Source organism: Diceros bicornis, chromosome 2, assembly GCF_020826845.1.
Source record: "Diceros bicornis minor isolate mBicDic1 chromosome 2, mDicBic1.mat.cur, whole genome shotgun sequence".
Lineage (NCBI taxonomy): Eukaryota > Metazoa > Chordata > Mammalia > Perissodactyla > Rhinocerotidae > Diceros > Diceros bicornis.
Window position 1 is genome coordinate 67,496,663 of NC_080741.1, and position 26,543 is coordinate 67,523,205.

Genomic DNA, 26,543 nt, shown 5'->3' on the forward strand with positions numbered 1-26,543 from the left:
CCAATAAACACCTTTTATAATTAAGACTTTTCCAAGTTGACAACATGCCTCGGTGAGAAGTCTGCTTATGAATCCCCAGGGTGTAGCTTGAGTTGCCCTGATAGAACATGAGGCTTATATACTATTGTATATTACGAAATTAACAAGCTACACACTTAGAGCTGGATTCTGAAAGAAACCACAGAAATATTCACACCCAGCCCAAGACCTTTCTCCTGGTCTCTCTGACTGTATATTAAGGTCCTCTGGCCTGCAAGACTGGCCTCACGGTTTATTAAACCAAGCTCAAAGTTTGGTGGGAATATAGGCAAGTACAGGTGGATACAAAATAAACAACTTCATATGGATGTCAGCAGAGGAATGGATAACAACAACAATGGAATATTACTCAGCCATGAGAAAGAAGGAAAGCTTGCTGTTTGCAACAATTTGGATGGAACTTGAGGGCATTAGGCTAAGTGAAATAGGTCAGACAGAGAAAGACAAATCAGTATATCAGTTAAATGTGGAATCTAAGAAATACAAACTCAAGAGAAAGAGTAGAGTGGTGATTACCAGGGGTTGGGGGAAATGGGGAGATACTGGTCAAAGGGTATAAACTTCCAGTTATAAGATGAACAAGTTTGGGGATCTAATGTACAGCATGGTGATTATAGTTAATAATACTGTATCATACACTTGAATGTTGTTAAGATCTTAAATATTCTCACCACAAAAAAGAAATGTAATTGTGCAATGGGATGGAGGTTGAAGCTAATACTATGATGATAACCATTTGGCAAATTATAAATGTATCAAATCAATACGTTGTACACCTTAAACTTATACATTACATGTCAATTATATCTCAATAAAGCCAGAAAATAAATCAATAAACTTAACTTCATATGGATGGACAGTATCAAAATAGTTGCTCAAAGACAGTTCAGTTCACAAATGTGGTTATGTGGTCTATTCTAAAACAAACAAAAAAGAATAAATAAAAGGAAAATATCAAAAATGCATTGCCCCCTAATTTTCTGAACTTTTTGATATTATAGGGAAATTAGATAAACCTGATTAACTTTTTCATTTGCTTTTTTTTTTTTTAATTAATTTTTTCAAGCAAAAGTCAGAGCACTTGGCATTTGAAACTCCAGGGACATTAGGGTCTGCCTGGCACATGTCTCATGGTGTCTATGATAAAATCACCCACCACAGTGAATGAAAGGAACCCCCTTTTTATATATACAAGATGTATAAACACTCTTGGGCAGATGATAAAGACACGGCCCATGGGGTCAGATTCCTGCTCTGGAGAGACTAGAGGCAAAGCTTCTGAGGAAGTCGTGGAAGGAAGGGTCTAGCGGCCCATGGCTGCCAACCCATCAGCGTCTCAAAAAAGAACCCTGAATCCACACTCAAGGGAAAGCACAGCCTCAGGGACCTAGTGCCCACATCACACTCTGGGGAGCAGGCTCTGCCGCCAGCCCCCTCCCTCGGCTTCTCACCATTCAGTCAAATAGATCTTGTTGAAAAGGTATCATATTGCTCACTGATTTGAGACTCAGTCTGCCTTTGAAGAAGCCAGGCCAAGACAAGGTTCTAAGATCGTCTTGGAAGAACTCGGTGTTAAAACGGACACAAAGCATTGGCTACATTTTGCCCTTCGCCTTGGAAACTCCAAGCACTCTCAACTGACGGGGAAGCACCAGAAACACCGGGTCTCTCCTCCACCTCCCCTGCCTCAGTGCACACACAGGAGAGAGAAACCCCAGGAGCAGTTCAAAAGGTGGCAAAGAAAATACGTGGGCCTACATGAAATTGAGGTGCTATTATTTAATTATATTGTCATTTTAGGGAATTGATTATTAATTTATCACTTATTAGGGAAAGCGTGAAGTTTCAAAATTCCATATTTGCTGAATTTTTGAATGAGGTGCTCTGTCCCACCCGTAATGTTTCAAAATTCCAGTTGTTAACTCCAATTTCACTTATTGATCTAATTGTTACAAAGGCTTATCTCTCTTACCCAAGGGTCAAAAATTCAAATGCCTACAAGAGAATGAGCAGGCTGGCTGGGCCTAAGGCACTGGTGAATGGTAAGAATGTTGAAGACTTGTCTAGGGGCAGCTGCTACCACCCGAGCCTGCTACTGCGGTGCAGAAATGCAAGCCCAGGGACGCCAGGACTAACTTTTCAAGAGAAACTGGATTCTCATATGCAATCCGCATGTTTTATATGTTGGCAACTAAATCCATTTGTTTTGTTTTACAAACACAATGCAAGGGCCAGCCCAGTGGCGTAGTGGTTAAGTTCACGCACTCTGCTTCAGTGGCCCGGTTCGCAGGTTCGGATCCCAGGCGCGGACCTACATACCACTCATCAAGCCACGCTGTGGTGGCGTCCCATATACAAAGCAGCGGAAGATGGGCACGGATGTTAGCTCAGGGACAACCTGCCTCAGCGAAAAGAGGAGAATTGGCAACGGATGTTAGTGTAGGGCCAATCTTCCTCACCAAACAACAACAACAACAAAAAACCCACAATGCAGACCAAACAAAACACATTTGCAGGCTGGGTCAGGCACCCTGGCTTCCAGTTTGTAGCAATTAGTGGCCCCAAAAGGGAAAATTTTAATGAATCAGATAAACTAATCAGAGTATTAGTTTTCTACTGCTGTACAACAAACGGCCAAACTTAACAGTTTTAAACAACATGAATATATTATCTCACAGTTTCCGTAAGTCAGAAGTCTGGCACATTCTAGATGGGTCCTCTGCTCAGGGACTCACAGAGCTGAAATCACAGTGTCATCTGGGTGTGTCCTCATGTGGAGGCTCCACTGGGGAGACTGCTTCTAAGCACCCTCAGGTTGTTGACAAAAGCCATTTCCTTAGGTGTGTACCATCGAGATCCCTATGTTCTTGCTATCAGCCAGGAACTGCTCTCAGCTCTGAGAGGCGGCATGCAGATCTTGGCCACGCGGCCCCTCCATAGGCCCCTTCAGTCTGAATCTCTTCTTCCAGAAAAGGCCAATCCCTTGCTAGGGTTCACCTAATTAGGTCACTCATACCCAAGATAATCACTCTTTTGATTAACTCAACATCAATTTATTTGGGACCTTAATTACATCTACAAAATCCCTTCATCTTTGCCATATAACCATAACCTTATGTATCACAAACCTCCCCACACTCAAGGGGAGGAGCTAACACAGGCCGTGTATAGATAGGAGAGGGGGCAAATCTTAGGAGCCATCTTAGAATTCTGTCTACCAAAAATGGGCAAACAACCCATTCACAAAAGTTTATCCATGTATTTGGTTTACAAAGTTCCAACTTGGTATTCAATCCATATATTTGGCATAAGTGTTCACAGACACAGGTTAATGGCAAGATTTACATTGAAAATGGACTCTGAGGAAAACGTTATCCAAAGCCAAAGCACTCTCCCTTGCTGTCCTTTCCTTCAGCCAGCATCCTCTGGTGGACCCAGAGAGATCTTCAGACCAGCAACCCCCTGCCCAGTCCATGTACCCACCATCTGCTCTCTGAGACATGAGCAACCTGAGAACCTTGAGTTTAAGCTGATCTCTCTCCTTGTTAAAATCATCTCATTCAACCAGGTTCTGAAATCCACCTTCTTGTTCTTAATCAATTTCCAGCTGCCCAGGCCTCCCATTGGCTTCTTAACTCTTCTATCCTCCACAGACCATCATTAAACACTTTTTCCTGCTTAGTGGGTTGGCTCCCCTGGCCTCTAACCACAATGTCCCATCCAATTTAGAGTCTCCAAATTCAGACTAGGTCTTCCAGGTGAGCTACAATCTCACCCACCTAACCTACAAGTGAAATCAAGTTTCCATCTGTTCATCAGTTCCTGCATCACCTAAAGTTCTCTGGATGGATTTTACCAAATTTGGACAGTAAATCTGAGATCATCTGAGTCCCAGAGATTGGGTTCCCTAGGAAGCCAACTCTGAGATGGAAATCAGTGAGCAGGAGGTTAATTAAGGGGTACTCTTAGGACATCACCTGTGGAAAGGGAGGGGAGGGAATGGGAGGGAAGAAGGCAGGACAGAGGAGGAAAAGGCCTCAGATAACTCTATGGAGAGTTCCAAAGCCAAGATGCCCCTTCTCAGTGGACCCAGTGAGACACTGAGATTTGAGGACAATTCAAAGAAGCTGTAAGCCACCTTCTGCAGTACTCCCAACAGCTGAGGGAATAAATCCTTCATTCCTGAAGTGGGATCTGGGCAGTGCATCATAGTGTCCACTACCGCCCATCTTCAAATAGAAGGTTCCATGGTATTCACATAATTTATGGGGCTGTAGGAGTCATCCTCAAGAGAAGACCCATTTTCTGAAGTATAGAAAGCGCTTGCCATGTTCATTAAAATGTCATGGGAAGAGGTTTAAAATATGAACCCTATCCCAGCCTGGGTCTGTTTTGCCCTCAGATCCATTCTTTCCCCTTCCTCTAGGCTGGATTTCCCAGGCTCCTGAGTCAGCTGGCCCTTGGCTGGGTTTAACCAATAGAAGACGCTGGCTAGAGCCTGGAGGGTGGAAAGGAAAGGCCAGGGTATCTCTCCCCATCTTCTCTGTCTTCGGCAGGATCTATGAAGTGGCCATTTCTCCTCTATGGGGCCAGTTCCTACCAGAAGGGCCCACAATGGTTCCAGCTCCCACTGAAGGTCCCTTCCTCTAGGCGCTGGCAAACACTACTTCCTTCCCTTGTCTCACCAGCCCTAGGATGGTAGCAGCTTCCTGCTAGTACAAATCTCTGGGTTGCCTCCATATCTTCTGCTTGACTTCTCTGATTCTCCCATCACATGTGCAACCAGTTCTCTGAATTCAATTCCTTCTGTTCCACATTATCAGAACGGCTTTCCTGGTTGAATCCCAACACAAACCCCAAATCAAAAGTCTCAAGGGCAGCCATTCTAAATCTGAGGCAATGATCTCTGACCCGTTGTCTGCTTACATGAACAATTCTATGTACCCCGTACCTGAGTGAATAGCAACAAGTTCCCAGGGCCTAGAACGAGTCTTTAGTTAACAATAGCGATGATTGCCTGAAGAAATGCCTGGGGACGAGTGGGCAGCTATTTGGCAATAGTTCTTTATTTTATTCAATAATCCAGACTCCCAGTAATGGGATTTCTGACCTACCACCATCTACTACGATACTTCAAGTTCAATTTCTTCTACATTGAACGTTTTTGTCCAAACATAAAACAAAATTGGTTTACCTTAAATATCTCACCTTTCACCCTACTGAATAGCCAAAACACTGCTTTACAAACTGAAATAATTTCAAAGATGAGAGCTAAAATTAAAAAAACGATGATTCCCAAAATTTCCAAAAATTTAATGTAAAAGAAGGCTTTTACAAAGGATCATCAACCCCAGGATAGTTGGTTTTGCTAAATTCTTAACGCTTCGTAAAGATATCATCTCTAGGCATGTGTTAAAGCCATTTTACCTTGGAGACTTGATAAGATTTGGTTCCAGTCAAACACAATTATTGCAGGACGTATTTCAGAGTGACTCCAAATTCCCATTTGTAGCTAGGACCAACCATTTCTGCTGCTGCAAAAAATTATCTTAGCTTGGAAGACCTATTTAAAAAACAAAAAAGACAGGAAGCCATTAGCATTTTAATGCTGAAATAATACAAATTTCCAGTAGCAAAATAATGTTTTTTACTACGACACCTGCAGTTTCAGGTGAGTGGTAGATAGTCAAACACATCCACATTTATAAAGTGTCCTAATATACAGGGAGAAAAAAGATACAGAATTCTGCACGTATTAACTAGCCAGATATTAGTTAACAGAATATAGTTTTAAAGTAGACGTTCCCTCAGCAGCAAAGGCATTCAAAGTTTGACAGAGTCTCAAACCATTCATGATGCAAAATTTCACTCTCCCGTTTCATTAACTAGGCAATGAAAACAGAATTGGAGATGATCCATTCCCAAGAGTTCCACAACTTGCCCAAGCTCACAGAGCAATGGAAAAGCCAGCATGAAGATCTGAGTTCCTAGCTTTGGTTGATATAAACCTGAAGACGATGCTAAACAATCTGTGAAGGATGCGTTTTGAAAAAGGTTAATGGGAGGCAGAGGGCAAAAGTCTTTCCAATATAAAAGACCATACCAAAATACAAAGACCACTTGTTAATGCCATAATTGACACTCACACTCCTTTAATGCACAGACCTAAAAAGACTTTTCTACTCAGAGAAAACATTTTTACAAGAAAGCCTCAGATGACTCCAAACCAAAGACATCCCAAGAAAAAAAAGGAACATGAAACTAGACCATTTTTAACATTGCTAAGTTAAATACATCCCTCCCAGTGGTGGAGGTCAGAGAGAAATAATGATATGCATCAATAAATATTAAAGTTGCAAATATGATATAAAAACAATCCTTGCAACACGGTCTATTTTAGAATCCTGTTGAGCCCACTATAAATCCACCACAAAGCACAATTAAGATTTTTCTCCTATTTAGATGCCCCTGAAGATAATTACACGTTTGCCTAGAGAACACTGGGGGTGATAGACTTGAAGACCCATCCTTTTGGGGCTAAAGGAGAGAGTGGGCTTTGAGTGATTAGCTCAACAAGAGGGAAGTGGCTTTGAATAACTGTATAAATATAAGGTATTCAAAAAAAAAAAAAAACACTGGAAATTGTTCATCCTCAGATTCTCCAACTTTATTAACTATGTTTGTCCTGATGCCCATCCAAGGGCACAATGTGACCTTCTGTTATTGGAAAGAAATACACAGTATAATTTATCAGAACCCATCATAATGAACTACCGACATATTGGAAACCAAAATGACCTTTCCTAGCTAATATTTATCTTGTTTTCGTCACACAAAAGGAACCAGTGGGGATTCTTTTTCAATTCATTAAAAAATGGATCCATCACTGAAAAGAAATGTGATCTAATAGTTCGTATGCCAGACAAGGAGCCAGGAGTTTAATTTTAGGCTAAGCAGCAACTCACTCTGTCAGATTTTCCTAGAGTGTACCCAAGGTACTTGCTTAAAAGGATTAACTCTTTGTTATCAATTCTAAACTTTAGTACATTCAAGACCATCAATAATTTTGTGCATGGCACCAAAAGCAATTACTGTGTTTCATTTCTCTCTGTTGTTTCCCAACAACAGCACAGTCCTTTCTATCAGTCTCCTTCAAAAGCCATTTGTTTTTAGAGTCTCAGTGTTTTCAATGATGAAAAACATTGCCCATATCTAGACTAAAAAAAAAAAAAAAAAATTTTTAATGTGTCCAGTCATTCTCAGAAAGAACTAAAAAGACTCAGCATTTGAATGCTGGGCTCCATTCTCCACCTTTCCCCTTACGTATTGGTATTACGTGGAGACAGTCACTCTTTTACAACAAAAGAGCAGAATGCCTCTTTATGTATCCGGGTTCCAAGAAACTTTGAGGTTCCCAGGCAGAGGAGAACATTCTTCAGATGTTTAATTTATTTCTCTTGTACGCAAGAAAGAATTCTGCCTGCACTTGACTTCTTATCAAGGAAATAGCAAGGTTTTACCTTTCTTTTCTCTTGATGGAGTTGCCTTCACCACTGGTGGGGTGAATTCCCTAAGAGGATTATTCTTTTGGAATATAGTTATTTACTTGTTGTAGCTGAGCCCCCTCAGAATCTCTCTCCTGTCAGTTTTGTACACTCCCCTTACTGCACACATGTCAATCTGTACAGCCTCAAGTTCTCCTCATATTTTCACTCTAAAAATCTACAGTGATGAAATATCACAGTTCCCTTTAAAATCGAAAGATACAATGACCTTAAACCTGGATCTAACCATGAGAATAAATCAGACTAACTCAAATTTAGGGACATTCTGCAACAAGATTGTTTTGAATTCTTAAAAGTGTCAAAGTCATGAAAGACCAAAAAAAACCTGAGGAATTGCTCCCAATAAAGGAGAGACGCATGGCAACTAAATGCCATTGTGATCCCACATTGGATCTTGGTCCAGGAAAAATACACACATACAGAGTCATTCTCAGAAGAAACTGCGTACACACACACATATCCACACACATACACACATACATACACATACACGCACACACACACATATAGCTATAAAGGACATTACTGGGACAATTAACAATTTCTAAATATGGCCTGTAGACTAAATACAGTGTTGTATCAACATTAAATTTCCTGATATTGATCATAACACTGTAGTTAAGAAAGATAATGTCCTGTTATTAAAAAATACACCCTGAGGGGCTGGCCCAGTGGCATAGTGGTTAAGTTAGCCCACTCTGCTTTGGCAGCCCAGGGTTCACCAGTTCAGATCCCCGGCGCAGACCTATGCACTGCTTATCAAGCCATGCTGTGGCAGCGTCCCATATAAAGCAGAGGAAGATGGGCGTGGATGTCAGCCCAGGGCCAGTCTTCCTCAGCAAAAAAGAAGAGAATTGGCAACAGATGTTAGCTCTGGGCTAATCTTCCTAAAAAAAAAAAATACACCCTGAAATATTTAAGAATAAAGGGGCAAATGTCTCCAACTTATTTTCAAATGATTCTGAGAAAAAAAAAATAGAAAGGAAGAGGAGAAAAGAAGAGCGAATGGATGACTGGATGAATGAATACAAAAAAAAAATGGGCAAAATGGAAGCAATTGGTCAATATGGGGAAAGGGTATATGAGAGTTCTTTGTACTATCAACTTTTCACTAAGTCAGAAATTATACCAAAATAAGACATTAAATATTTACTTAAAAGGCTTCAGTTTATCAGATATACTAAAATGATTTAGAGTTTATTACCAATCCTAAACAATGAGGAGAGTTGATACCTGGAATGTTCTGGTTAATTCCACTCTCTGAGCATTCACCCAAGCCCCCAGAGAAAGTTTTTGTTTTTTATTAAAAAACACTTACATAGTGCCCACCAGGGGTCAGGCACTATGTCAAGCACTTTAAAATATTAACTCACTTAAAAATAGGATTTACTGGGGCCAGCCTGGTGGTGTAGTGGTTGGGTTCGCACACTCCGCTTCCGCAGCCAGGGGTTTGTGGGTTCGGATCCTGGGCGTGGACCTGCAAACTGCTTGTCAAGCCATGCTGTGGCAGCATCCCGCATACAAAATAGAGGAAGATTGGCACAAATGTTAGCTCAGGGCCAATCCTCCTCAAGCAAAAAGAGGAGGATTGGCAACAGATGTTAGCTCAGGGCTAATCTTCCTCACCAAAAAAATATATATATAGGATTTATTTATATCCTGATATACAGATAAGGAAAGCAAGGCATAGAGAGGATAAGGATTGCCCAAGGTCATTCAGCCAGCAAGTGGCTAACCAGGATTCAAATTCAAGCCATCTGGCACCAAGCTACCTACTGTTTCAATGCCAGTAAAGTTACTTCCAAAAAGTCTTAGTCCCTTTTCATGCTTTAGTAAACAGATTGAAAATAAACCTATTTTTCTTCAGGAATTCAAGACATTGATCATCAATCTAAATATGAAAATTCTGTCTGTGGACAAATGTGTATAGGCAATTAGACTGAATTTGCTAGCAGATCCTGGCTTGCTGCCTAAGAAGTTTTATATTAACCCCTAGAAAATTTTGCCTCATCTCTGCAAAGCTGGTAAAAAATAGTGATCCTGATTTGCTGTAGATTTATTAAAGGCTTATGTCATTTTCCAAATTAAGACCAAACATGCAAGAATTCTAAAGACCTCGAACGCTTAAGCTGCCATTGTCCAAAGAGATGGAAAACAACTGCACTCAGCTCAGAACCCCTCTAAAACATTCCAGAGAAGACACAGCAGAGCCAGAACATAACACAGGAAGGCTAAATTACTCCTGTTGATTTCTGCGAAGGAACTCAGCATCAAAACAAAACCAAAAAAAATGGATTTTTGTCTGTGCATCCACTCAGACTCATTTCCTGACAAAACTCCAATTCAGAGGCAGTTTTGCAACAATACAAGTCAGACACCGGCTTAATAACAAGACAAAACAGTCCTCAAGCTGTTAAACAGCACTGCTCTTTCCTGCCTGACTGCTCGCAGGGGAGGTTTCAAAGCTCCATCTTGCATCACCTCCAGAGTGGGCAGGTTTGAATAATTAGCTATTTCCAGACTCACCATCAGTTCATCTGACCTCCTGGGGTGGGATCTGCTGTGACTCCGGTTCTCAGCCCCTCGGGGACAGGGCGCAAGTAGGAATAATTCTTTCAGCTAATGATGTAAGAAGTGGCACCCTTAAGATTTTAGACATTGTGGTAAATCATTTTTCCACACTAATTTCCACTCAACCAAGACAGAAGATGATAGAAGTGAGCAATGTTTCAAAAATTAGCAACGTGGGTTTGGGGAGTAAAAAAGGGTTGTATGAGTGGAAAAGGGGTAAAAAGGTGGTCCCACGGAGTGAAGTCTTGTCTGATAATCAATGGAAACGTCAAAATGGAAATCGCCGACATAAAATAATTCATCATTTCTTCAGACAGAAACGAGGAAAGATGTTCCCATTTCCAGTTGCTTAAATAACAACCATACTGAATTGTCTTCGGGAAATTTTCAAACAGCTTTTCCACAAAAGTATGCAAAACCAAATGTAACCTCTCTCTTGACAAATGTATTCTGAAACAAGACAAGTGTTAATGATCTTCTTATATTTAAGAGTGTGCTGATGAAAGTAAATGTATTTAATAGGTCTTGATGCTTATGTGGATGTATTTCAAGCACAAATACTTGGCTGATGCCTCCACTGAGCTGTCATTTATAATTACCACACGATGCATGGAATTACTTCATAATTTACAGCATGTTCACCATCATGTGTTAAACTGGGCACATTTTTCTGCCAAAATGTGGTATACACATCATAAGTTGTTTTTTTATTGCTTGCTTAAAAACATCTACGAAGAATTTACTACTGAACTATTTTCCAGCAAGCTAAAGCAAGTTGTAAATGAGCCATTAAAGACAATAAATGTGTCTATTAAATATTAAAGGATTTTACAAATAGCATATTAATTTCAAGTGTTACCAACACCATCTCATCTAAATTAGGTGGCGGAGAGTTCTTTAAAAAGGCTCTTCTAGTCAGAGATGATTTAAATAAATTAAACAGATGTGTTGTGCTTTTATAAAGTTCACACTCTGTCATTTTAAGAACTGAGAAATTCCTTAAAACCACACAGCATCCTTAAGCGCAGTGACACTTTCCTTTCTAATGGAAGTATAGGCAAACAGTGCATTTTGTTAATGAAGAAAAACTCTAGCCTTCCCGCAACCATGAAGAGTACAAGAGCAACCATCACCAAGTAATAACGGTTCATTGGAGCTGGTATACAGAAAACAAACTGGCAAGTTACATAAGATAAAATGCACTCACCAAATTCAGGGACACCCAGCATGACTCCACAGCTCATTGTCCAAGAGAAACTGCCCAGGTCTGGGGCTGAGCAAACGTGAACGTTGATGGCAATTTAGCCATAAATCTCTCAAGGCCCAATTATCCTTACTGCAGAGGCTTTATTTCTTTTAATTAGATAAGTTTTTAATTGGAAATTTTCCTCTCATTTCTCATTTTTCAAATAGTCAAGACAGAGTGTCCAAGGATTTTATTAACATAATAAATAACCAACATAATATTTTGGAGGCTAGCCACAAGTTGCCAAGCACTTGAACTTTTAGCTAAAAAGTTTTTATGTGATATTAGATCTAACTTCTACATAAACAATAGTCATAAAAATAGAGTAAGTTGGACATAAATACTGACATAGCACCTCTATAACTTTAAGCCTTATGATGGGGGACGGGGGGTTGGGGGGTCAGTTCACTTACAACCAGAATGTAAGTCTCTTGAGGGGAGGGACGATACCTTATTTTTCTTCTACCCTAATCTCTAACATAATGTCCTGCATGTCATGGGTGTTAAATATATTTTGAAAAATTGGTGAATAAATATAAGTCTTTAGTTTCACTCCCAAATGAATAGCCATTTAACCTCTATGCTCCCCAAATTCCTCACTTGTAAACTAATATAATCCAACCAGACGACCACTAAGGTGCTTTCCAGCTGTAACAATGGCTCACAGAGTGTTTTAGGAAAAATACAGTATGATTCAGCTGTTGATAACATACAGCTCATGGACACGAAGACACAGTAAATTCAGCTGCAGCAGGATTACAGCAAGACAATGCCCACTGCTGACAATATTGGCCATTTTAATCCATTAGTGGGATAAATGCTTCTTAAAAGCTTAAGCTAAACCTTTATCAAATTTTCAACCTTAAAATCATCTTTTGTTTGACAACAGTGCCCTCCTGTGGCAAAAAAGGGAAGTCCTTTGACAGTGCTAACGTTAACTGATGACATTTTTATTGTAAGGATATGTTTTAATTTTTTAATAAAGCCATATTTACAACAGAATACAAACTCTCCTTAAGTAAACATAAGATACTATATAACTTAAATAACAATATCACACTAAATGGCATTACAAAAAAAGTTAAATCCAAATATACTAATAGCTTCTAAATGCAATGGTAATTATTTATGTAGGATACTACACGTAAGAAACACAAAAGCGTAAAGGGATTCAGTATTCGTTGGTTCTCCCTGTTACTTCTATAACACAAGACCATGCTACAAGCTATCAGAGCTCCCCGGGCTGTTTAAAGACGCTCCAAATACTCATCCTGCATGTACTGACATTCCTGGCTCTATACCGGGACATGCTGGGGAAATGAAGAACAAGACCAACCCCTGTCCACCCAGAAGTGACAATCTAATTGGAAAAGAGAAACATCCATGGAGGAACTTAGAGAGAAGGTCATTAATATCTGGCATTGTCTTTTGGAATAATAAAAATAAAGACTTGAACAACATCGAGAAGAGAAGGATCAGTGAGGACTGCTATAATCTAGGAAAACTTCCTGGAAGAGGCAACAACAGAGAGGAGTAAAAGGATAAAGGAGTGTTTGGGGAAAGGAGCAAAGAGGTGTTTTGAGATTTTTAAATTTTTGTTTTTGTCTATTGTTGGTGGGGGGAGAGATCTGTATGTGTTTGCGAGTTTGTTTTGTTTTGTTCTGATTTGATTTGGTGGGGGAGGTGCAAGGGCCGCTCCTGGAGAAAGGAGGAAGGGAGAGGAGGTAGGTAAGGGGGGCTGACCACGTGGAAGTCATACAGAAAAGCAGAGCGCAATCTCTGTCTCCATGTTCAGTGGCCCCTCTGCATGATTCCTTCAACAAGTATTGTTTGATCAACTCCTCCACACCACGCCTGTGCTGGGTGCTGGCACAGAGGATGGATAAAGCGCTGGGTGTCCTGGGGCTTGCATTCTAGCTGGGGAGACAGAGAAACAGGTGAACAAGCGCGAATAAGATAACTGTGGATTGAGATAAGTGTTACAGAGAAAACCAAAGTGGATAGTGTGACAGAGGCTGGCTGGGCCCAGAGGAGAAGAGGCTGTGTGGAGCGAGTGTTCAGGCAGGGCCTCTCTGAGGTGACTCTGCCACGATGGTGAATGATACAATGTGGACTTCCGGGGCAGTGCATCCCAGGTTTCCCAGAGAAACAGCACGGACCTGCAGGAGCCTAAAGCCAAAGTACGCTCGGTGTGGTCAGCAGCAGGGAGGCAGTCTGAGCAGCCAGAGGGAAGAGAGCAAGGCAGAGAGGAGAGAGGTGATGTCAGAGGGGTCCCAGGGGCAGATCACACGGGAGCTTGCAGATCGTAGTGTGGAGCTGGGATTTTATTCCAAATGGGATGTGAGTTTTAAGCAAGAGAGAAATAGGAGGTGGTTTAGGTTTTCAAAAGAGCCTTCCAGCTGCTGGATGGAGAACGTACTCTAGGGGGCAAGAGTAGAAACTGAGAGACTACTGCAAGCATCCAAGCAAGAGATGGTGATGGCTTGAAGCAGGTGACAGATGAGCCTAAGAAAAATTGATGTTGCAAAGCTTAAAACAGCACCTAGCATACGACAGGTTCTTCAGAAACGTTTATGAATGAATGAATGAGTGCTTAAGTACGTGAGTGAGCAAACTCCCATTTTGCAATCTCTCATTTGTCCCTTCATTAATTCCCTTCAGGCCTGGTGTCTGTCTTACAGGTAAGTGCAACAAAATTACTAACTGCCTTATCTGTGCCCTCAAGAGAAGAAAAACTGGCAAAACATTTTATCAGCTGCTTGTTTGGCACAGACTAAGGTCTCAACCTACAAGTACCAGAGAATGAATTTGGTCAGCTGTCTCAAGAGCAGAGCACCAATAAAGTCAGACCTCTTTAAGAAGATGTCCTCTCACATACACCACTGGGTATCTCAGACACTCCACGTGGAGGCAAACTAATGCACTAGCCTGTAAGGTTCAAGTCTCAGGTCTTGGTAGCAAGAAAACCAGTTTTTATCTTATGGACACTGTACATCCTATAATTGATTGTTTTTCACTCTTCACTTTGGCTACTAGGAAGCTCAGTGCCAAATTTATAGTCTATCTTCAGTAAGTAAATAGGACCTTTCATCATGCATTTTACATACTAACCTTATGCTTAGTTATCCTTATTTTCCCTTTATCTCTTACTTCACTGCATATTTTTAAAGGCTTTCTCAAATCTGTTTTGATGGGGACAGATATAAATACACAAATATATAAAAAAAAACACCATATGCTTTAACAGCTCTAAGATTCAACTTGTCCTGTCTCTTCATCCACTCACCTTTTGTCTACCCATCCTACTTGCCAGACCAAAACGCAACATTTCCACCTTGACACAGTTACCTCAGGGTAAAGCATTATTTCCAAATAATGAAATGAAAATGTTACTTAGACGATACCACACAGAAACTAACAGGCAAAGAATCCCACTGGGATCCATTGATGGACTTCCTGGTAGACTGCAAGGTGTGAGAGAACGGGACAAAGGACTGGTAGGTTTGTTTTTAGGTAACTAAGAAAGTGAGGAACAAGGTCTAGTGAGTGCAGCACAGGGAAGGGAGCGCAGTCAGGCGACCCAGAGAGGGACATGGTGAAAAGGGGAGGGGACGGGAAAGGACCCCTCGGACGCACGTTTTACAGCTTCAACAAAGATCAGTCCTGGCCCGCAGGGATTCAAACCCAATCACTTCATCTGACATTAAGATCATGTTATGCGTGATCCAAGAACCCAGAAAAATGTTCACGGGCCCTAGAAACACTAGAAAACCATATGATTGCTTGCATCGTGTTTAAGTCAAGAGAAGAGAATCAAAGAATCTGAAACGGAGATGATAATTTAGTAGATGGCTACTCTGGGCAAACATTGGACCAGGGACTTGACTTATCTCATTTAATCCACGGAACAACCTGATAAGGCAGTTTTGTCTCGTTTTGTTTTAAACCTCTATTTAACGGGGGAGAAAATAAGCTACCCTCTGGGAGGAAAAGGGAGCGTGAAATAGAAAAGGTCTGGGAAAACCAGAGAGGGGGCTGGAGGTAGTGTCAGTCAAGACTGAAGAGCGGAGTTTGCACGACATACTAAGTCCTACTCGGAACGTCTCCCAGGTCAAGCACGGAGCTGGCAAAAAAGATGCAGTCCTCCCAACAACGGGCCATAGTTGAGGAAAGAATCCACCACATAAATGTCAGCCACATAGCTACTTTTTCATATGTAAACACTATGAAATAAATGAAATATCTACCAAATATCTCCAATGAAAATTTACCATCTGAGTTGAGATGTGCTCTAAGTGTAAAAAACACACTGGATCTTAAAGACTTAGTACCAAAAAAGAACTACTTCATTAACAACTTTTAATATTAATTTCATGTTGAAATAGTATTTTAGATATAGTGGGTAAATAAAATGTATTACGCAAGTTAAAAAAAAATTTAGGCATATGGGTGTAACCACACTTGTCATCCACAGACAACAATAGAGTCTGGATTATCTTTTTCTTCATTTGGAAAACCTTTTGGCATTCCCAGCAGTTGTCTTAACCTCTTCCTCTGCTTTGACAGCACAGACTCAGATAAGGGCCTGTGAGTCATTCCTCTTATTCAGGATCTGAAAAAGAACCAGCTCACATTTGTCATGCATTACAACCAGAACCTGAGTTTTCAGAAATTTCTATGTGGAGTCCACATTTTCACACAAGAATTCACTAATCACACTTTGGGCATCAGGGAAACATTCTGGCAGCAAGTACGGCCAAATAAGGAAATATTAGGTCAGGATCCCATAATTCCAACACACAAGAGATGGACCGCATGCTTTAGGAGACTTCTAAAGCTGAAAAACACAGGAGGCTGAGAAGAATGACCTCGCTTTCTAGTCATGAGTTTATGCCCTCAAGGCAATAAACACACTATCCATCCTCCAAAGGAAGAAATGCATGTAAAAACTAAGATTATCATAATTTGCAGCATAACATAAAAGTTAATACACGAAATGCAGATTTATCTTTGGGAGCTTCAGAACCTTTAACCTTTAAATAAAATAATAAAGTCACCTGAAAACTCATCAATTATATTCAATTCCAAAGTACCTTTGGTAACTGGGGCCAAAGGGAGCAGAAACAATGAAATTCCAGCTCTTTCTTCCAGTCCTTCATAGCCTTCCTCCCACAGGGCCTTTGCACATGCCATTCCTTTTGTTCGGAGCCAGACACACTCTTCTCTCCTTCTCCACCTAGTTAATTCCTGCTTAATCTTCATGTCTCAGGACAATCATCACCTCCTCAGGGAAATACTCTCTTAATTACTAAGTACAATCTCTAAATTTTAGTCTTTTCCTCCTGATTCTTGAGAATTGCCTTGTTACACTCATATGGGTCTTCCCCATGAGACTTGAAGCTCCAGGAGGAGAAAGATCAGGTGTCTTCTCTCAGCACTGCATCTCATCTCTAGCCCTCAGTAGAGGACCTAGCACAGAGCCTGGTGTGTACCAGGCATTCAACAAACATTTGTTGAATCAATGAATGAATCTGAAAACCTAAACTTACTAGGATGTCCAACCTCCTTTCCCTAACAAATTTGGTTTCTCAATCACAGTTTCCACCTTGTGGCAAAATGTTTACCTGGAGACACTCCGGTGTGGACCCAACTCACAACTGCCGCTCTTGCTGAGAACATTCCAGCCTCCATCAAACCTCATACAAGAAGGCAGGGCTGCATGGTTTGGTATGTAGTTCAGCCCTCATGGCTAATTCAAGCCAAACCAAGTGAAGTTTCCTCTTCCTGGAACTTAGAATTGAGCCTGAGAGACAGCTAGTCTGGAATAAGGCGTTGAAGGAGGGAGATAGAAATGTGCGAGTTGTGGAGTGGCCATCTTTCTCTCATCACATGCAGGGGGAACAAAGGAAGCCGGTATTCACAAAGACAAGCTTGACTCAGACGTGCAAGGAGCAGAAATGAGACAGGAGAGCATGACCCAGTCCCCGAAAGTCATTCTATTTTCAGCTTTTCCTTGGCCTGTCTTCCTCCCTTCTCTTGGGTTCCACAGGAACTTCTATAACTTTTCAAAAAATAATAATTCTCATCTCTGTTTGGCCTAGCTGAAGTGAGTTTTCAATTGAATCCAAATTATCCCATTTCATAGACAGGGAAACTGAGCCCCCAGAAATTATCTTCCTGAGGTAAAGCCTTCTGACACAAGAGCAACTCTGTCCGCACTGTCCGATTGGGAGCAGGAGCCACGTGTGGCCATTTCAATTTGAACTAACTTAAATGAAGTAAAATTTAAAATTGAGTTCATCAGTGGCACTACCCATATTTCAAGTGCTCAACAGCTCCACGTGGTGAATGGCATTATACAGAACATCTCCACCATTGCAGAAAGTTCTCCTGGACAGTGCTGGATCCTTGAAGGATCTGTCCTCTTCGTTTGTAAAAATCTGAAATGACCTGCAAAAGCTCACTGCAGCCGATATACTAAATGCAGCGGAACACACTTGAACAAGGGTAGGTCTTGCCATCCTAAAGCTTGGGTTCTGGTCCCCTCTGCCTCACATCCTTTCAACGGACAAATCATTGGACTTCTCTGAACCTCAAGTTCTTCATCTCAAAAATGGATTTTAAAATAGCTACTTGGGTTACTGTGAAGTTCAAAGTAGGCAGGGGACAGTGAAGGGCTCTGTAAACGGCACCGAACTTAATATGAGTTGTTAGAATGAAAAACAACAGCAGCCAACGACCACTTCCAGAGCCCATATAAATGCCGGGCTCTGCTCTAAGAGTTTTCTATGCATTAAGTTATGTAATCCTCCCCACATGCTTTGAGGTAGATGCTATCATCACCTCCATTTACAGAGGAAATCTGGATGTAGGGAAGTAATGTGACTTGCCCAAGGTCAGCTACCAAGTGGGAGAACTGGAAAATGAACCCAGGTTCCAGAGTCTTCTCTCCTAACCACTGGGCAACACTGCCTTTCCAAAATCTAAAAATGGGCATTCACTCCTCCCTCTCTTTTACCCCACCACCATTTTTTTCAGCCAACACTTGTATCGTTCACTTTGTGTGTGCACACTCTAGTCATAATCTTGTCCTTGGAGCTTTCTCTTCTAATATTTTTACTTTGAATGTGTATATTTTCGTATGTGGGTATGAGAACCTTCTTGGACATGAAAACACCTGATATCAAAACAAAAATCAGGCTTGTTCACCCTACAACATTATGCAAGGTAGTAATCAGCAAACAGATCCTGCCTGAGAAAACCTGACAACCCAAGTTAGTAAAATCACTTTCCAAAGTATTTTCAATCTAATAAGTAATTTCAGACATCATTGGTTCTCCCAATCAATGGCCATTTCTATAATAGATGAAAGGAGCCAAAAAAAAAAAAAAAGAGCAGGGACAGGAATCCTGAGCAATAACATCCCAGCATCACCAGTCTCGTCATTAACATTTATCTGACCTGTGATAACAGCAGGCATGGTGCTGGGCATAGCTTCCCGGCAACCCACATTTGCTGAGCATCTCTTGGGAGGCAGATGCTGCAGCAAAGGGTCACCACTCACCTAGCAAACAGGAGCTTCCGCCTGGGCCTTAAAGCAACTGCCAATCCCTGAGAATAGGGATTCTGAATCTGGGGACCTTGGAGAGAATTCAGTGATCTGTGAACCGGGATGAGGGAAAAAAAATAACATCTTTATTCTCACTAACCTCTATTTGAAATTCATCATTTCCTTCCATTAGGTATGTGGGCAACAAACCACAGGGGTGTTCAGCAGTTCCTATGACTTGATCACAAATAGAAACCACAGGTATTTTCAAGTCAGATTACAGTTTGTTGCAGATACCTCAAAATACGTGTCCATCACAACCTCACGATTATATAGTTAATGGATCTGCCTGTAGATCATGTTGTTTAATGTATTAATACAGAAGCCCACGTTCTACATCACAGATTGCTTTAATGTTTTCATCACTACATTTTGGTATAGTTGGCTTCCTTCGTAATCCTATGAATTTTGTTTTGTGTTTTAAAACAGAGACAGGATCCACTGGCTTCAAACCTCCAAAGGGACGCATGGCGTAGAAGAGGTTAAAGAATCTACATCCGCAGAGCTGGCAGGACCCTCTCATCCACGTGCAGTATCACAGCTGCCTTCTCTCTCTTTCCTCCCTCCCACCCTACGTAAGCTGAACCTTTCACCCACCAATGCCGCCGGTACGGACACAGGAAGTTTGAAAGAAAACAGACAGATGATGCAATGACTTTTGTGTAAGGCATAAACCAGCCACAAAAGCACCAGGGAACAGTTGCAGAATGATTTTTGGAAGGTCAAAAAAAAAAAAACAATTTGCCCTGCATAGAAAGCACCATCGTTTCAAGCCCTTCTTGCAACCACTCTTCTTAATATATTCTAACGCGTGAGTGTAGAAATGGCCTCATTATCCCCACAGAGGTCCTTCAGAAATTCTCTTTCAAAGCAGGCACCTCTGAAAGTTAGCCCGCAGTCTCAAAGCCAGCGCTGTAAATACGCATGGCCTGAGAAAGCAACAGCAAGCTGGACGCCGTGATTGTGTCTTCAAGAAAGAAACTGAGAGAGCTGGAGGCCAGCGGATGGCTCAAAGAACAGCCGTGAGAAAAGGGAGGTGAGGTTTCAAAGATCTTTAGGATAACGGATGTCCAAAGTCCAAGGGCAAAGAGACCCTTGTCATCCTGAAGGAGATAAAACATACAAGCAGGCAAAGATTAATAAAGAGGTTCATAAAAGGTTTCCCAATTTATATCACAAGTGTCTAGGCGGGCTCTGCAAAGGGTAGGCAACAATGCAGGGAAGTTATCAATTTGAATGGGGTCTTAGGGTGGGTTCTCCCCAAAGCACAGCCTGAGACAAAGATGTAAGACAAGAGCGCATGACTGAGGTCGCTGATGGGAGCAACGGCAGCTGGATCCCACCAGGGCCTCCCAAGAAGCCTAGAGAACGGCTTCTAGAACCATCCACTTAAGGACAGGAGGTGAAAGCATTTATCCACCAGGTTTCCATTAGGGACATTAACTCCCGGGTTCTTCTGGGCTGCCTTTGCTTGTACACCATCGAGTTGGAGAAGGCCCCGGGTAGACAGCGGAAGGATGCCTGGCCAATGCTAGGGACAGAACTCATACCAGCTGGTACCTCGTTACATCCCTCAGCTTCCCACAGATTCACCTCTGAACTTGCCTGGAACAGTCCTTTGCAGCTGTGGGGGCTGAGGTTTACGACATGAGACATCAGAGGAATCTGCCGCCCAGGGCAAATGTGGAATGTGAGCTTTTTTCTTCTCGAGTAGCTTCCCCTGCCTTGAATCTTAAAATTCATTCACTCATCAAATATTTCTGAGCCCTAGCTATGTGCTAGGCCGTGCCTCAGGCACGGGGACACAGCAATGAACGGGACAGGCGAGGTCACTGCCCTCATACACCCTGTATTCTGATGGCAGCCATCTGAAAAATCAGTATTCTAGATATTGATAAACAGAGATGATAGGAGAAAGAGTGACGAGGGAAGAGGAGAGGGCAGAGAGGATAATTCAGCAAGGGTAGTCAGGAATTGTTCTTTTGAGTTGAAGCCTGAATGATGAGAAGGAGCCAGCGGTGGGACATGTGGAGGAAGAGCTTTTAAACAGAGGGAACAGCACATCCAAAGGCCCTGAGGGGCAAAGAAGCCAGCTAGAGCGCTAGTCAGTGCAGTCTCCCACAGGGTGGATGAAGGCGAGCATTTATTACAACCAGGAGTTCTCACCCGTCAGGGAGTAAGCATACTGCGAAAATTCGTTTTCAGATGGTGACAAGTTATGTACAATATACAAGGCCCTGACTTCAGGCCAACTTCCAACCAAACCAAAGTATTCCTTTTCTTTTTTTTTTCTTTTTTCTCACCACATTTTCATCCATAGATCACTGAACTTAGAGTTTCACAGTGTTAACCAGGCTCTAACCAAAGTAAAGATCCCAAACTGCCTGTGGTCCCAGGGCACTTTGGAAAGCAAAAAACGAAAGTAAACCACAAAGTAATTTCACATCTCAAGAAGAGAAGATAAGAAGCCAAGTGGGAATAGGTACATGTGAGGCGAAACAGTGTTCTGTGTACACAGCAGGCCAGACAAGGACGCAGGATGCAGATGGCACGCTCCTCAGAGGGCATGTTTCCTTCCTGAGGATGGCACAGCCAGCTCTGCTCTCCGTTTCTTCCTCATGCCCTGGGCAATGATACATTGATTGACGTAACAGAAAATCAGGTATTGATTTCACATGTCCCTCCCCGGGCATTAGAATTGAAGATCTCACCAGCTGACTGCCCTTTAATTTCAATTATTGGGAGCCTTTTAGCCTTGAGAGGCTCAGTATGCAAATAATAATCGTTGTGATTAGAGAGCTTTTATTTAGCATTAACTATGTGCCAAATACTAGGCTGAAAACTTGTTATATACAGTAACTCATTCGAGTCTCCCAACAGCCTTCTGAGGGAGGGACCCCCTTAGAGGAAATTCAAACACAGCAAAGTTAATCATTTGGCCGAGGTCATAAAGCTGATAAGTAGGGAAGCTGGGATTTGAACTGGCAAGCGTCTGACTCCAGAATCCTTCTCTTAACCACAAGCTCCGGGGCTTGTTAAATCCGTGTTCACTGCACAGCTGACTTTCCGTGGTGACGGTGTTTTGAAGGTGCTGGAAGCCTGCCTGTATCTTGTACAGAACTCTGCCATCTGAAAACCAGTTTCCACAGTATACTACACCCACCATGAAACGGTCTCAAAAAAGTGATTTTAGCGAAGAGAGAGAAAAAAAGGCAAGGGAGAGACGGTTTAGAGAAATTGATCCTCCACTAATACCCAAAGTAGTCAAAGAAATTAATGCTTATTGTCCGAACAGAAGGTGGAGGCAAAGATATGCACCAACTGTCATTCTCAATACAACAGCTTTCTATCTAGCTGGCTCCTTTAAAGTCATCTGCTGTGGAGAATGCCTCGATCCTCAAATGAAAAATCTTCCAGCTTCTGATACGAGTGTCAGGAAGGCAAAAGGCTGGAATGAGCTGAGCCCAGCAGAAAATGTGCAGAACTACAAAAGGGCTATTTTTGTTATGCTCAGGGCACGGAGAACAACAAGACGACGTAGGTCTCAGGCTTGGAGAGAGTGGTGTGATGCTCACGGGTGACAGCAAGTAGAATGACTCAACCACCAGTCCCCATCTGTGTTCTGTCAAGAGGGATGAGACGCTTTCCATAAAGGGTAGAGGGGACACCCATTAGAGGGAATTGAGGTCCAAAATAGGTGGTGCGATTGTCAGAGTGCCTGCCCTCTCTAAATAAGTCTGAGGCTTCTGGCCCTGATGAATTAAACCCCATGCTACTGATGGTGCGAAGTGTGAGGTGGCAAAACCATTGTTGGCAAACTAGGAAAAATCCTAGAGAACAGGAGTTGTACCAGCAAATGAAAAGGAATGAAAACAGAGGCTCTGCCTATCAGAAATCAGTAAGCATCTGCCAATCTCACAAAAAATCCTTACAAGGCCATTATCAACATGGGGGGCAGGGAGCAAAAATGATTACTTGGAATCAGCATGGATCACTAAGAATAATTTATACGAGGCAATGCTCATTCCCTTTTTTCATACTCACCAAAGTTGATGATGAAGAGACTGTTAGGGTCAGTCAGTCATAAAATCTGGAATTCAGCAAGACATTCTAAGTTTTTCATCAAATTTCAATGCAAAAATATAAAGAAACACAGGTTAGATATAATGAAAATAAGTAGACGGATGACCCACTAAAAGTTTTCCTTTCAAAGTGCTGATTAATTATTCTACGTCAATTTAGAGTATAGTCTCTAGTGGTACGCCACTAGGCTCTATCCAAGCCCTGTCCTCTTCATCTTCTTATCAATAATTTGGATGCCAATGTTGCCAGCATTCCACTCAAATTTGGGGATGACCTAAAGCTAGGAAGGAAAACAACGATTCTGAGAGGTTGGAAGCAAAATTGAAAAAATTCCAATCAAGTGACCGATCCATTGAAAGTTAACAAAATGTAATTCTCTAGAGGTAAAAGCAAAATATAAAGCTTGGGTCTAACAACATAAATGGACAAGTACAGGACGGAAGAAACACTGCTCTCCATTAGCACACAGAGAAAGATTGCTTGTAAATGTCTTAATTGACTTTAAATTTAAAATGAGGAATAAAATATGGCCGTTAAAATGTTACTTTGATCTTATGTTTCATTAATAAAAGTATATTACTTAAAACAAGAGAAGGGATAGTTTGGTTATACTCTGAATGAGTCAGACCAGAATGAAGGACATTATGTTACTCAGTTCAATTTAAGGATGATACGGACAAATCAGGTTTCATTCGGCACCCATGGCCAGCGAGCTGGCCCAGCCCCTCCCCGTAGCACTTCCTGCCGTGAGGAAATGTTCTATACCTCCGTAGTCACTTCCCCTCATGGCTACTGAGCTCCTGACATGTGGCTAGTACGGCTGAGGAACTGAGTTTCCAGTTTTATTTAATTCTAATCAATTTAAATTTACGCAGCCGCTTATGGCTCACGGTTACTGTACTGGGCTGCAGAACTCTAGACAAGGCATTATGCCAAATGGTAACTGGGAAGACGGCAACTCTGAAAAAAAGACTCAGGGGGACAAAAATGACAACAATAGTTAATATCTGAAGTGCTGTCTTATGGAAAAGCGATTGGAACTAGTCTTCGGAGCCCATTAGGCAGAACTAGGACTTGAGAGAGAAATTACGGTAAGATAAAATTCATGGCCATGTAGAAATAAGTTCTAATAATTATGACAATGTCAGTTTTAAGGGTCAGGACCCATGGCCATCGTACTCACTGCCTAGCACCTAGCACAGTGCCTGGCCCAGGGGAGGCCCCCAGGAAATACTTCTATTGAATAAGTAAATGAATCAATCAACCAATGAAATAGAAAGCTGTCCAGTGGAATACAAATGCCTCAAAAGACAATGAATTCCCCCAGTCTGGAGGAGTCCCACAGGAGCTGGCTGACCACTTGCCAGGAACACTGTGAAAGATCAGGCGTCCACCAAAAGGCTGCTGGACGAGGAGGCCTTTAAGGTCCTTACAGATCTGCGAAAGCTTTGTGTCTACCATCAAATGGGATGGGGTTTAAAACCCTGACACTATTTGTGTGACTATAGTAGCTATCTATTGCTGCATAACAGATGACTACAAACTTGGCGACTTCAAACAGCACACAGGTATTATTTCACAGTTTCTGTGGGCCAGGAGTCTGGGCACGGTTTAGCTGGGTGCTCTGCACAGGATCTCAGGAAGCTGCAATCAGGGTGTCAGCCAGGGCTAGGTTCTCATCTGGCCTTGACTGGGGAAGAATCCACTTCCCCACTCTCACGGTTGTTGGCAACATTCAGTTTCTCATCCTCGTGGTTGCAGGACTGAGAGCTTCAGGGCTTTTTGCTGGCTCTCAGGCAGAGCTGCCCTCAGCTCCTAGCGGTCATCTGCATTTGCTTGCCACATGGGCTTCCCCAACATGTCCACTTACCTCTCCAAGGCATCAAAGAGAGTCTAGAGCAAGCCTGCTAGCAAGCAGAGTTTATATAATGTAACACAATCACAGACGTGACAGCCCATCACCTTTGCTGTATTCCATTGGTTAAAAGCAAGTCAGATCCCACCCACATTCAAGGGAAGGCAATTACACAAAGCTGTGACTGCTAGGAGGCAGGGATCATGCAGGGCCACCCTAGTGTCTGTATGTGACAGTGAGTCACTTGGCACACTCTAGCTTCTCCTCCATAAAAATGAGGCCTCTAATAGCACAATGGAGTCATTAGAGGCACATTTAATATACAAACTCACTTGAGAATGTAACCAGGGTCAGGTTTGTCTCCACAATAGCCTTTAAACTTCACAACAACAAATCTAGTAGGATAGATTTAGGTTAAAGAGGCTTGAGATTAAAAGAGAAGCGAGCCAACCCTTTAAGCCAGAGAAATACTTAAGAATTCTCCGCCCATCACCCATCTATAGAACTTTGATAGTTATAAGCAGAATTCATTCAACATTCATTTATTCAACAAATTTGAATGCCCACACCTCTGCACGTAGACATTCCTTTGTTCCTTCCTATGGACTAGCTCGGTCCTTCTCAAACTTTAGGGATAAGAACTCTTCTACACAGTTGTAGGCAGAAATATTTTATGGGATTTTTCAGGGACTAATTCTGACTATATATGACTTTTCTTTTACACACTTAATTCAGCACCAAATCCATGTGCAATCAGATTACATTGTCCCAACCTTATAGGTTTGTCCTAATAAAACTTCAATGACACAATGGTCGGTACTTAATTGCTTGATAAACATCAACTTTTCCCGCCTATTAAATTACTAAACATGTAAAAAAAATCTGATGATAGATTTTGCCTGAAATATTTGCTCATTTTAATTTCACATTCCCAAAAAGAGGGTCAAACTCTGTATCTTTCTCTTTCACTGAATTCACATTTCAATAACTATAGCCCCAAAACATGTTAAGGGCACTGTTCACATTCTGAGCAGCCTGCTGCTGAAAGCAGAGACACTGCTGATTTTGGAGAGGAGAGCAATTATGCCAAGCCAATCAATAAAATGAACTGTACAGATTAATCCTCCATAATCCATTTTCTTTCCTATAGAAGACTGCATTGGAGATTTCTTACTGCTCTCCCCCACGTCTCTATCGTCTTCTCATAAGACAAAGACAAAATATCAACAATTAAAAGGTGCTGTCCAATAAGAGCCAAATGTTCTTTTTTAAAAGATTTACATACCCTGTGGATTTTAGATTAAGAGGGTAAAGAAAAAGGGGACATTAACAGGGACATTATGTGTCGGGCACCGTGCTGGACAAGGTCCCTATGCTAGCTCATTTATACCTCACATCCACCCAGGTGATGAGTATGATCAACTCTGTTTTACAAATGGAGACACAGAAGCTGTGAGAGAGGTTAAATGGTTTGCCCAAAGCCATATATACACACACATACACATACTACACACATCCTCCAAACCGGAACTGCAAACTAGAACTTCAGAGGGGACTCCCTTAATATAGAGCATG

The 26,543-nt window shown here is 41.8% G+C and overlaps 1 protein-coding gene across 4 annotated transcripts in view; it reads right to left on the bottom strand.

The window, feature by feature from the left end:
- TAFA4 (TAFA chemokine like family member 4) overlaps positions 1-26,543 on the bottom strand; it is a 158,171-nt gene that overhangs the window by 111,959 nt on the left and 19,669 nt on the right. For 2 of the 4 annotated variants that reach the window (XM_058562673.1, XM_058562682.1), the window contains exons 2-3: positions 5,467-5,602; positions 883-956 (exon numbers count right to left, since the gene is read on the bottom strand). The exons of 1 other annotated variant lie outside the window; for it this stretch is intronic. In XM_058562673.1, coding sequence (XP_058418656.1) covers positions 883-887 — 5 coding nt within the window. In that variant the 5' untranslated portion in view covers positions 888-956; positions 5,467-5,602. The remainder of the gene's footprint in view (positions 1-882; positions 957-5,466; positions 5,603-26,543) is intronic. One more of the 4 variants, XM_058562691.1, reaches the window with a different exon arrangement.